Genomic DNA, 13,809 nt, shown 5'->3' on the forward strand with positions numbered 1-13,809 from the left:
TTTTTTGAGACGGAGTCTCACTCTGTTACCCAGGCTGCAGTACAGTGGCATGACCTTGGCTCGCTGCATCCTTTGCCTCCCAAGTTCAAGCGATTCTCCGCCTCAGCCTCCTGAGTAGCTGGGACTACAGGTGTCCGCCACCACGCCTGGCTAATTTTTGTATTTTTAGTAGAAACGGGATTTCACCATGCTGGCCAGTCTGGTCTTGAACTCCTGACCTCAGATAATCCATCCACCTCAGCCTCCCAAAGTGTTGGGATTACAGGCGTGAGCCACCATGCCCAGCTGAGCTTTTTTTTTCAGTTGGAGAAAAGGCACGCAAATTTATTAACATGCACATGGTAGAGAATCACAGAGTGATTACTCCCTAGCTTTATTCAAAAGTGGAATATCACATTGAGAACCATTTGCTTCTGTCTACCTTGGGGAACATTTTTAAATTGATCGTAAAAATATTATACATTTGTTTAACTTTTTCACATCCCTATTTTATGTGAACGCCATGTAAAAGTAAATATTCACTTCAATTAGGTGAAAATGGAGGCCATTAGATTGAGTTCAAAATTAAATGACACTAAACTATTGTACTAGTCATCTATTCTTCACTGCCATGTACTTGCAGGAGGATAAAAAAAAAATTAGAAGCTAGTAAGAAATCCAGTACTAGGCTGGGCGTGGTGGCTCAAGCCTGTAATCCCAGCACTGTGGGAGGCCGAGGCGGGTGGATCACAAGGTCAAGAGATCGAGACCATCCTGGTCAACATGGTGAAACCTCGTCTCTACTAAAAATACAAAAAATTAGCTGGGCGTGGTGGCGCGTGCCTGTAATCCCAGCGACTCAGGAGGCTGGGGCAGGAGAATTGCCTGAACCCGGGAGGCGGAGGTTGCAGTGAGCCGAGATCGCGCCATTGCACTCCAGCCTGGGTAACAACAGCGAAACTCCGTCTAAAAAAAAAAAAAAAAACAAATCCAGTACTAAGAATTTGGTCTCCTGACTTTTATTTAGTCCAGTTTTTGTTTTTGAGATGGAGTCTTGTTCTGTCCCCAAGGCTGAAGTGCAATGGCGCGATCTCGGCTTACTGCAATCTCCACCTCCTAAATTCAAGAGTTTCTCCTGCCTCAGCCTCCCAAGTAGCTGGGACCACAAGCATGCACCACCCACATCCGTCTAATTTTTGCATATTCAGTAGAAACGGGGTTTCACCATGTTGGTTAGGCTGGTCTCGAACTCCTGACTTCAAGTGATCTACCTGCTTCAGCCTTCCAAAATGCAGGGATTTACAGGCGTAAGCCATGGCGCCTGTCCCTAGTCCAGTGTTTTCTACTTAACTGCTGCCTTCAAATAAATGAAATACCATATTTTGTGGAAACAAAGGAACACTTTTAGATTGGTATTTTCTAAAGATTTACTAAATCTTAAAAATTACTAGGTTTGGCTAGTCACTATAGAAACGTCAAACCAGTTCTCTAACAAGATTTCTAATTCTGTTATTAGTTATTAATTCTGACAATTGTCACATAAAGCAATTTGCTTTTTTTTTTTTTTTTTTTTTTTTTTTTTTTTTTTTTTAGACAAAGTCTTACTCTGTCTCCCAGGCTGGAGTGCTGGGGCGCAATCTCTGCCTACTGCAACCTCTGCTTCTCCTACCCCAGTCTCCGGAGTGGCTGGGATTACAGGTGCCCACCACTACACCTGGCTAATTTTTATAATTTAATAGAGACGGGGTTTCACCATGTTGGCCAGGCTGGTCTTGAACTCCTGACTTCAAGTGATCTGCCTACCTCTGCCTCCCAAAGTGCTGGGATTACAGGTGTGAACCACCATGCCCAGCCTTAGCAATTTGCATTTCAAAGTCAGATTATATAATATTAAAAGTTAGAATGATTTGAAGTAAAACATTACAAATACTAGATTAAGAAAGATTTTGTGTTCTTTATAAATAATTAGTGTGCTTTATCTTGGTGATGTTAGGAGTCCTGAAGCCTTTTCAAGGTAATGATGTGTTCTGCCTTTTTCTGAAATTGGTGTACTTCAGATTATCTTAGGCATCTGTGGTCGTTGGAAAGATTTTGATTTTCTTCTTTCATCTCCACTGACTTAATGTGTGTTGTTTCCAAATTTAGAATCTTTAGTCTTACTTCTATTTGTTGCAAAGAGTAATTCTGGATCCAAAAACTGTCAAGTCTGTGCATGTTTTAAATGGAAAACACCAGAGTATATGATAAGAGCACAAATAATCTGAGAAAGGAATGAAGCTAGAATGTGATGGTAGCTGCCTCTGGTAGAAAATGCCAAAAGTGTTATTGTTTCTATCAAATGAAATTTAGTTCCCTCCTACACTTATACTAAGAAAAATTTTGGTTGCCTGTTTTTAAAAAGGTACAATTTTCAGGGCCCCAATACCAGGTACTCGGAAACAATAGATGAGTTTGGAGAAGAGTGGCTTTAAAGGTTGTAACTGTTTATAAAACAGTTGAGTTTATCAAATGAGGACTGCATTCTGAATCACAAATATAATAGGAGGACTTCAACATTTTCAGTGTCAAAATAAATGATTAGGAGCTCAATTTAATTTTTATAAAGTCATAATCAAACTAGTTAAATGTAGCTACAAGTATCATTCAGTTATTGTTTGTAGCCTTTCAGTCAGTCAGGATGATTTGCCAAGTAGGTAAGGCCATAGATATGCCAATGGCTTTAATTTTTTTATTTTTTTTTGAGACAGAGTCTTACTCTGTCACCCAGGCTGGAGTGCAGTGGTGTGATATTGGCTCATTGCAACCTCTGCCTCCTGGGTTCAAGCAGTTCTCTTACCTCAGCCTCCTGAGTAGTTGGGATTACAGGTATGTACCACCACACCCATCTAATTTTTGTATTTTTAGTAGAGATGAGGTTTCACCATGTTGGGCAGGCTGATCTTGAATTCCTGGCCTCAAGCAATTTACCCGCCTTGGCCTCCCAGAGTGCTGGGATTATAGGTATGAGCCACTATGCCTGGCCACCAATGACTTTTAAAGGATGGAGTGGAATTGGTTTTGCCACAGGACCACTGTCAAACCCATCATGCTCTGTTTTAGGATCTTATCTTACAAGTACTTGTTGGGCAGTCAAAATAAGCAAGAGAAGTAGTGAAGCCAGAGAAGCACTACAGTGCCACTTCTCTTCTGTCCTCATTTTCACCAGAGGCAGATGATTTCTTTATAGCAAGGCCCAGCCACATTTCAGGGGGCGAGCAGTGGTTTCAGTGGTAGGGCTTTGGTGAAACATATATGTCTCTCTTTGTCCTTCCTTGAAGCCAGAGACACATTACTAGAAAGAACTCTCTGCCCTGTTTAGGGTTCCTAGTGTGGTGTGGTGTGCTATAGCTTAAATAAGCAGGTCATAGAGTTGGGTCACATTCAGAGGATGGGGAAATATATTCCATATGCAATAGGAAGAGCTGCAAAGAACTTGTGACCATGTTTAACTCCCCTGTGTATGTGTATGTATGTATATGTGTATATAAATATTTACCACATCCCATCAGTACACACACACCCCTCTGCAAACAGGTGTTTGTCCACACACACATGTCTAAATTTTAGATAGCTGGAAGTAGTTTAGGTTAGTTTTCTTTTGGTGTCAGTTATTTTGCTTCATTGTTTTACAGAATGCTTTGGAAAGTTTTCCTGAACTAACAATAATTACTCGAGATTCTAAAGCAAAGAGTGGAGGAACTTCTATTTCTAAAATCAAAATGAATGGCAAAGCTTATAATAAGAAAACTCTAAGGACTTCTAAAACAACCACTAAATCTGCACAAGTAAGTGTAATTGATTATTAATGTAACTATATCTTCTCCAATTGTTAATACAATTTGCAATGTAAAACATTGAAACAAGCAAATATTTTACTATGTTGTCATTAAGTGTGAAGGTTTTTCAGGTAAGAATAAGCAGCTCTGGCCTGAGGAACAGGGATGCAGTGTTACTTTTTTTTTTTTCTGTAGCATAGCATCAGGCATATAATATGTGCTCATAAATTTATTAAATTAACTAATATGGAAGAAATCATCTCATGCTTGTGTTTATATATTTATAGGTATTTATTTTTTTAACCCATTGGATCTCATGTAGTTTTTCTATTTTTTAAATTGTATATATTTATTATGTACAAAATGTTTTGATATGTGTATACCTTGTGAAATGGCTAATTCGAACCCATTAACATATCTAGTACCTGTAATACAAGTATATTTGTAACTGGATATGCAGGCACATAGGTAAGTGAGTGTGCACAACACATTTCGTAAAAAGATGAAATGTTTATTTGATATCTGCAGCGTCATTAAAATTGGAATTTGCTCATCTTCAAACATAGTATAAATTGTTATAACCTCTTCAGAAAACAGTTTGTCAGCATACCAACTTCATAGCAAAATTGTATTCAGGGCTGAGCACAATGGCTCCCAGCACTTTGGGAGGCTGAGACTGGAGGATCACTTGAGCCCAGGTGTTCAAGACCAGCCTTGGCAACAAAGCAAGGCCCCATGTCTACCCTGGAGGGAGAAAAAAAAATTAGCCAGGCATGTTGCCATGTACCTGTAGTCCTAGCTACTTGTGAAGCTGAGTGGGAGGATCGCTTGAGCCCAGGAAGTTGAGACTGCAGTGAGCCGTGATTGCACCCCTGCACTGCAGCCTGGGTGACAGAATGAGATACTGTCACGAAAAGAAATAAAATAAAATTGCACCCCTGCAGTCGAGTCCAGATGACAGAATGAGACACTGCCTAAAAATATATGTGTATATATATATATTCCATAGAAACAGATTCAGAAATGCATAAAAATACATGCCTTTGCTCATTGTAGAATTGTTTATAAGAGCAGTCCAATTATTGCTGTTTGTTAAATAGCCACCAGTGTGAGGTTGGTTAAATAAAGACCCACCTAATGTCATACTATGTGCTTTTTATAAAGAGGTAGATTTGTTCATTCTTTGAAAAAAAAAAATCGAGTGCCAACAGTTTGCCAAATACAGCTATAAGTACTAGAGATACAACAGTGAAAACTGGTTAAAAGTCCCTACCCTCATATAGTTTATATTTGGGGAGGTTGGGGAGAGACAGCTATATGTACTAAATGAAAAAATAGCCCATTTTTAGTTAGGTCAAAAAACAAGTTGGAAGAAAGAAGAAAAGTTGCTGGACAATATGTATAGTATGATTCCCTTCTCATTACAAAAGTAGTGTCATTGACATACATGTTATACCTAGGGGACAAACATTAAAAAATATATAACATGCCATTAACTTTGTTTACCTGTGAAGCAGATTATAAGGAGCTTTTATTTTATAAATCATCTCATATGTTTATTGTTTAAATTTTCCTATAATGCTTAAGTTTCAATAATACATATTTATATTCAGGATAAATAAGATTTTAAAATATAACCTAAGTTCTTATTTTGAATAAGTCTCTCCATATTAACACAAGTTAATACTCATATAAGTCATTTTTAACATTGCCATTGAGACTTTTATTTTCCTCCAAGTGTTCTTACTCAGATACTCCATGAAATCTATCTATAAACTTTCTTCTTTTTATAGGAGTTTGCTGTCGATCCAGAGAAAATACAGTTGTATTCTTTATATCATTCACTCCATCATTATAAATATCATGTATATCTGATATGTAAGGATGAGGTAATTTCTTCTCATTTATTTAAAAAAGAAATGTATGTTTTTCAGAATATTAAGGAGATTCTACCTATAGTATTTTTGAATGTTTTAAAGAGAATTTTGAAATACATGTGTCTATATATTTTGCCTATGTATTCTGTAAATAATGACTCGATGATTTGTCGTTCTGAGTCTCTCTGCTATGTTTTTTGCTCAGATTTACCTGAGCCTCACCACCTATTATAGAAGCTATAGTTGGTAATGTTTTGAAGCTGCTGGTGCTTGCTTTCCATCGCCATAATAAATGATGTGTTATTGCATTTTGTTCTCTCAGTGTATAATGATGTTGCTTTAATTCACTTCAGTCACTGCTTTGATATCTTGCTGCCTTACTTATTATTTAGAATGGCCTTATCCCACTTAGTTGCAGAGAAATGGGGTTTTGTGCCTTGGCACGAAAAACTAAAAGTTAAAATTTAATTGTAGCTTTTACATTGTTCAGAAATTATACATGACAAAATATCACCTCGTGGATGGGATATAAGCATTAATTTCCACAGACAGGTTAAAGGGTTGTAGACAATACTACCTTATTTGACCAGCACTGTCACTTCATTTAATTAAAAAGGGTTAAGTTGGCCCAAGGCTTTATCTAATGTGTTTGACAGTACTCTGGTATGGAAAGATGCTCATAAATCTGACGTTTATATAGCAAAGGAGAAAGCAAAGATGGTGATGCAAAATAGGTTGACTATTTTTGCAATGCTCTAAAATGCAGAATCGGCTCCAAAATTTGTCATTTGGCTTCTAACATAAATTGGAAGAAATAAAGAAAGTTTAAAGTACTTTTTCTAGCCTTCCTTTCTGCCCTCTTGGAGCCAAAGATGAAAGGATTAGATCTCACCCAAATTTATGTGAAATAATCATTTTCCATGGATGGGATTAAGAAAAAATAAAATATCAGTACTTGCAGGTGAACTTAAGTATGAAGTGATAAGTACAAACTAATGTGGCAATTTTCTTTTTTTTAGATTTCTTCGGTGCAGAAAAAAAATGAAGATTTAGGACAGGAGGAAATTGTTCAACTTTGTATGAAAAATGTAAAATGGGTAGAGGACCTCTTTGAAAAATTTGGAGAACTTCTAAATCATGTACAGCAGAAGTGTTCCTAACTTTTCCACAAAAGTCCCATCTTTTTTATAGCACTAATGAAATGGCAGATATGGGGTGGTCAAAGATAATCAGCTGTCAAGTAGTGGTCTTCTGCAGGCCGGCCACTTCCATCATGGAACTGTCTTCGCCACCTCTGCTGAAGGACAGTGGTGCTGCCTTTAGGAAGTCAGTCAGTCCTCTGGAAATGGACCTAAGTCCTACCACATTTTTACCTAATGAATGATTTTTCTATTTTGTAAACCATTGGGTAACTTGAGTTTTATTTTCAGAAACATTTTTTGACAAATGATGAAGCATGCACTAAGTATAATTTTTCTTTATTGCTAGAGAAATAACACTTAAAGTAACGAGTATTATTTTTTTTTTCTGACTCTGGCTAAATACCAGAATGACAGAGAAGTGGCAGAAAGCATATGTCTGTACTCACATCTGGCCACAAAACCAGAAATATTGTACATTATGTAAACAGGTCTTCTGTGATGTGACATCCTGTATAAGAATATCATCAATTTAAAATATAAAATTTGGAAACTATTCTGCTTTACAGACTTCTTTTACTCTTAACATGTTCAGGAAACTGGATGTGGAATTGGTGCAATTCTCTGACTGCTTTTTGTGTCAAATTATATTGTGATAAAAAAACAATGACATACTATTTTCCCTATTGCAAAGAAAAGTATTTTCATTTATACTGTGTTTTTTCCTTTGGAAATTTTCAATTGTACATTTTATTTCAGTAATAGTTGTATTTTTCACAAGAAAAATGTTGTGGTTATAATTATGTTGGATATATCTCTACAATACCTTTTGTTACTTTTAGTAAATCTTATTTAGCTATATGTTGAATTTCTATTGTGAATTCTATCTTGAGGTAACCATTTTTGTTCATACAGATTTGCTTCAGTGTTATCCAGAATATGCATTCAGTGCTAGAATTAGTTTAGCTTTATAAATAGTGCTGTGTTTAACACTGCAGTAATTTTCTAATTCATAAATTTCTTACTAAACTAGCACTTGATTAACTTGTCGAGGTAAAAATCTAACTACATTTACATTTTAAAGAATAAAACTGATAATTAGACTATTTGCAGTGTTAAACACAGCTTCCTTAACTCTTAGAACTGGAAGTTGTAGAGCTCTCTTTTTGGTGCCTTTCCAACCTTTATACACACTATTGTAGCTTTCTTAGGTTTGATAGGTAGCATTTCAAGTAGTTTAGCTGAGACAGTGAATGTATTAGGTTCAACATGACCTTGTGTTTTATTTGCGTTTGCCAACAGGATGCCTTATTTGTTTGAGAAAAAGATTTACTAGTGTCATTCTAAACTATCTCCTTTTTTAGGATTCTAAAGAAGTTAATCATCATCCTTTTGTTTATTTTACCACCATTTAGTGCCTTAAATCCTATCAAGAGAGCAGTGTTACTGCTCAATGCCCAAATAAGATACATGGCTATTGCTATTGTCTTGATTTTGAATTAACAGGCCAACTTTTTATACTTAAAACCTCAGTAAACTGGCAAAGAATTGAAAATAATGTGACTTGAGAATAAACATTGTAGCGTTGGGTGAAAAATGAGGATTTGAGTTAAGCTTACATATTTATTTCTGATGGTTATCTTATTAAAAGCAATAATCCTTAATACTGTACTTGCCATTAGACTAGGTACTCAGTAATGGAAGTTTCTCTCAAGGGTTAAATGTTCTATTTTTGAAAGTTTTAAAAAACCTGTTTGGGTGGTTTATTTTGAAAACAAAAGTAACCTATTAGATTCATTTTGCCTAACTCATATGAGAGACGCAGAGTGTCAACGGTGGGAGCATCATAAAATGAATTTTCCAAGTGAAGAAGAGTAGGAAGCAGCCGTATTTCTTTCTGATAGTATTGACTCTGGATAGAATTGCTGTCTTTCATTTCCAAAGTGCAGAGTAGGGAACTACATCTCCTAATGTAGCATTGTAAATATATATCTTTATATTACTTTTCCAGCTTACGTTTCTGAGTCATTGATAATTTAAGTATTTTTAAAAGCCACCTTACATTTAGGTAGCTCTTGGAGTGAATGTTTGAATTCACTAGCCACATTTTCTTCATGATATGCCTCATGGCAAACAAAGATATCTCTTTAAGGTTAATCTTATGTTTCCCATAGAAAATAACCCATTTCCTTTTGCACTGCAGTTGCCCTCAAACTGCTTACAGTTGTATTCATTTTAGTACAACAAAGGTTTTTATAATATGGGAGGCTAAGTCTATTGATACTGCCTCAAAGAGACCCTATTGTTTAGCTGCATCATGTTCTCTCATTTGATCCATAGAGCATAGGCAAAGACATCAACCTCAGGCCTTAGAGAAAAATGGAAATGTTAATATGACAACCATTCATGAGTTATCGCTTTGTATGAATTTAATACAGTCATGCGTTGCTTAACAACAGGGATACATTCTGAGAAATGCATTGTTAGGCACTTCCGTTGTGCGAACATCATAGTGCACAAACCTAGATGGCATAGCCTACAACATGCCCAGGCTATACAGTAAACCTGTACAGCGTGTTACTGTACTGAATACTGTAGGCAGTTGTAACACAATGGTATCTGTGTATTTAGACATAGAAAAGGGACAGTAAGAATATCGTATTATAATCTTATGGGACCACTGTCAAATATGTGGTGTCTGACTAAAAAGTTGTTCTGCAGCGCATGACTATAAATACCTAGCTGGTTAGCATTTACATTCCTTGCCAGGGAGTTTGAAATTTATAACAGAGAAATAACTTTAGGTTTTACGTAGAGTTGAAGAGGTAAAGCACATGTTGCCACAACCCAGGAAAGTATTTTTAAGAAAGATTGGATTTTCCTACCTTTAGAGATCTAAAAATAATTTAATATAAAAAATCAGTTTGTGTTGGTGTTTATTACTAGTTCAGATGAGTGGCTGCTGAAGTCATAAATGCATAATGATTTATGAATTAGCACAGTAAGTTGACACCAGAAACTGCCCATTTCTGTATCACACTATCAAATAGGAAACATTGGTAAGATGGGGGGAACAAAATCTTATTTTAAAATGGCTTATAAAGTTTTCAGATTACTTTGAAAATTCTAAATTTGTTTCTAAAACTTGAAAATATATAGATGGACTCATGGATTAAGATTGTTTGCAAAGCTTTCCTCACATTTTTAAAGTGTAATTTTCCTTTTAATATACATATTTATTTTCTTTTTAAAGCAGCTATATCCCAACCCATGACTTTGGAGATACACCTATAAAACCAGTATAACAGCAGGGTTATTGAAGCAGCTTTCTCAAATGTTGCTTCAGATGTGCAAGTTGCAATTTTTATTGTATTTATAGAATACAATTTTTGTTTTAAACTGTATTTCAATCAATTTCTCCAAGATGTTTTTCATATAGAATGAAATATCCCAGGATAACTGCTTCTGTGTCAGTTGCATTTGACGCATAACTGCACAAATGAACAGTGTATACTCTTGGTTGTGCATTAACTTACGTGTACAAGTTTTGGCATCTATGTTCACAAATGCATGTGTTAGCAAATCACCTTTATTTATAAGTGACAATAACTGAAGTTAAGGCTATAAAGAAACCTACATTTGTAGTCCAGCGTTTTCATTTGGTTCATAACACAATGTATGGAAATGTGAAAGACAATTTTGTACATTTGTTTGTTACTAACTCAGATCATTAAAATGAAAACAACTTTTTAAACAAGAAAATCAGAATGTTTGGGTTTTTTGTTTTTAAGAATTGAAAACAGGTATCGTATAGCCAAAATCATCATGTTACAGATTCCTCACACAACCTAAACAAAGTTATTAGTTACAAATGGTATAGGGCCCACCCATTTTCTCAGATTATTTTAAGTCAGTATTTGATGAATTACACATCCTTAGCTGGCAATTGCAGAATATAAAATTTAAGAGTTTCTGTTTTAAGATACAACTCTTTTAGTCCTTTCCACCTATAAAGAGTCATAAATCGCCAGATACAGTGGCTCATGCCTGTAATCCCAGCCCTTTGGGAGGCCAAGATGGGCAGATCACAAGGTCAGGAGATCAACACTATCCTGGCCAACATGGTGAAACCCCATCTCTGCTAAAAATATAAAAATTGGCTGGGCGTGGTGGCTCGTGCCTGTAGTCCCAGCTGCTTGTGAGGGTGTGGCAGGAGAATCGCTTGAACCAGGCAGTTGGAGGTTGCAGTGAGCTGCGATCTTGCCACTGCACTTCAGCCTGCCTGGCAACAGAACGAGACTCCATCTCAAAAAAAAAAAAAGTTATAAATCCATTAATTTGTAAATCCATTAACTTATCCTAGTTTTATTTTAAAACAGTGTACAGCTAGAAATAATTGATAATATCAAGGTATTCTGTCATCTCTATAAACTATTGAGTAGGTTAAAAAAAAAAGTGTCCAGACTGGTGAGTTGATTTTCTGAATAAGATTCTGCCTTAATCTTCACATAATATTTTCAGCATACTAAGTATTTAAAGTGAAGATACTGTTAACATGCTTGCTGTCTTGTAGTATGTATTGTAAAAGCACTGAATCTTCATGCCTTTATACAGTTAGAAAATAAATCTTTAATGTAATAAATGATCTGTATCAAATATTTCTCATCTCAGTAAGGTCGGAAAAAAACCTTTTTACTTCTATGACATCTCTGTTTTATCCTCTATTGGTTGTTGAAATTGCTGTTCGTTTTAGTATTTTCCACAAAATATTTTAGAAAATAGTCATTATTCAAGTGATTTATATAAACCTGAATGACAGCACATATACTATACTGCTCTGTTAATGTTTTGTTACTTTTTTTTTTTTTTTTTTTTGAAAGAAAGAGAAAGAGAAAAGGGGAGAGAGAACAGGAGTCTTGCTCTATTGCCCAGGCTGGAATGCAATCTAAAAATAGGTATTAAAAACCTCTTTTATGCCGATAGTTGTGCTTAACAGCGGAGACAGGAAGAAATAAGGGAAGAAAATAACAAACAAGCGGCCAACCAATATTTCATTTAAGTCTGTGAAATGCTATGGAAATGCTGAAGAGTGATTTACTTCCAATTATGTGGTCACTTTCAAAATAGGTGTAATATGGTACTGAGAAAAATGTATGTTCTGTGGACCTGGGGTGAAGAATTCTATAAATATTCACTGGGTTTACTTGTTCCAGGTCTGAGTTCAAATCATACATGTCCCTGTTAATTTTCTATCTCGTTGACCCGTCGAATATTAACAATGTGGTGTTAAAGTCTCCCGCTATTATTGTGCGGGAGGCCAAGTCTCTTTATGAGTCATTTAAGAACTTGTCTTATGTATCTGGGTGTTCCTATATTGGGTGCATATATATTTATGATCATTGACTCCTGTTGTTGCATTGATCTTTTTACCATTATGTATGTAATGTCCTTCTTTGTTTCTTTTAGTCTTTGTTACTATTAAAGTCTATTTTGTCAGAGACGAAAGTTACAACTCCTGTTTTCTCTTTTTCTTTTTCTTTTTTTTTCTCTCCATTTGATTGGTAAGTCTTCCACCAACCTTTTGTTTTGAATCTTTGTCCTTGATTATGAGATGGATCTGGATACAGCGAACCAATGGGTTTTGACTTTTTATTCAATTTGCCTGTCTGTGTCTTGGATTGGGGCATTTAATCCATTTAAATTTAGGATTAATATTGATATTTGTGAGTTTAATATTGTCGTTTAATACTAGCTGGCTATTTTGCCCATTAGTTGATATAGATTCTTCATTATGGAGATACTCTTTACCTTTTGCTAAGTTTTTGGGATGACTGATACTGGTTGTTCCTTTCTGTATATAATGCTTCTTTCAGAAACTCTTGTAAAGCAGGCCTGGTGGTGATGAAATCTGAGTGCTTGCTTGTTCGCGAAAAATTTTATTTTTCCTTCATATATGAAGCTTAATTTGGCTGGATATGAGATTCTGGGTTGAAAATTCTTTGAGGATATTGAATATTGACCCCCACTCTCTTCTAGTTTGTAGGGTTTCAGCTGAGAGATCTGCTGTGAGTCTGATAGGCTTCCCTTTATGACCTTTCTCTCTAGCTGCCCTTAGAATTTTCTCCTTTATTTCAACCCTGGTGAATCTAATGATTATGTGTCTTGGGGTTGCTCTACTTGAGGAATATCTTTGTGGTGTTCTCTGTATTACCTGAAGTTGAGTATTTTCCTGCCTTACTAGGTTAGGAAAGTTTTCCTGAATAAAATCCTGAAGAATATTTTCCAGCTTGGATTCATTCTCTTCATGACATTCAGGTACACCTGTCAAACATAAATTAGGTCTTTTCACATAGTCCCATATTTCTTGGAGACTTTGCTCATTCCTTTTTACTCTTTCTTCTCTAATCTTGTCTTCTCATTTCGTTTCATTAAGTTGGTCTTCGACCTCTGATATCCTTTCTTCTGCTTGATCAATTCGACTGTTAAAACCTGTGCATACTTCGCGGCGTTCTCGTATTGTATTCTTCAGTTCCATTAATTCACTTATATTCCTCTCTAAATTGTCTGTTCTCGTTAGGATGTCATCAAACCTTTTTTCGAGGTTCTTAGTTTCTAGAACATGTTCTTTTAACTCACGGAAGTTTCTTATTATCCACCTTCTGAAGCCTAAATCTGTTAATGGAACGCACTCGTTCTCCATCAGGACTTGTTCCCTTGTTGATGAGAAACTGTGATCCCCTGTAAAGGAAGAGGCATTCCGATTTTGGGGATTCTCAGCCTTTTTACGACTGTCTATCTTTTTGCTTTGTTTTTGAGACAGATTCTTGCTCTGTTGCCCAGGCTGGAGTGCAGTGGCACGATCTCAGTTCACTGCAGCCTCAGCCTCTCAAGTAGCTAGGATTATAGGTGGGAGCCACAATGCCCGGCTAACTTTTTGTATTTTTGGTAGAGATAGGGTTTTGCCATGTTGCCCAGGCTAGTCTTGAACTTTTGGCTTCA

General features: G+C 36.0%; 1 protein-coding gene across 3 annotated transcripts in view; it reads left to right on the forward strand.

The window, feature by feature from the left end:
- Positions 1 to 10,572, forward strand: part of QSER1 (glutamine and serine rich 1) — a 50,507-nt gene extending 39,935 nt beyond the window's left edge. For 2 of the 3 annotated variants that reach the window (XM_017514269.2, XM_037733388.1), the window contains 2 exons: positions 3,651 to 3,803; positions 5,588 to 5,979. In XM_017514269.2, the coding sequence (XP_017369758.1) occupies positions 3,651 to 3,803; positions 5,588 to 5,905 (471 nt within the window). In that variant the 3' untranslated portion in view covers positions 5,906 to 5,979. Of the gene's footprint in view, positions 1 to 3,650; positions 3,804 to 5,587; positions 5,980 to 6,690 lie in introns of those variants that run through there. The other variant, XM_017514267.2, reaches the window with a different exon arrangement.
- The last annotated feature ends 3,237 nt before the right edge of the window (positions 10,573 to 13,809 follow it).

The sequence above is a fragment of the Cebus imitator genome, unplaced genomic scaffold (genome assembly GCF_001604975.1).
Source record: "Cebus imitator isolate Cc_AM_T3 unplaced genomic scaffold, Cebus_imitator-1.0 Scaffold521, whole genome shotgun sequence".
In the NCBI taxonomy this organism is placed as follows: domain Eukaryota; kingdom Metazoa; phylum Chordata; class Mammalia; order Primates; family Cebidae; genus Cebus; species Cebus imitator.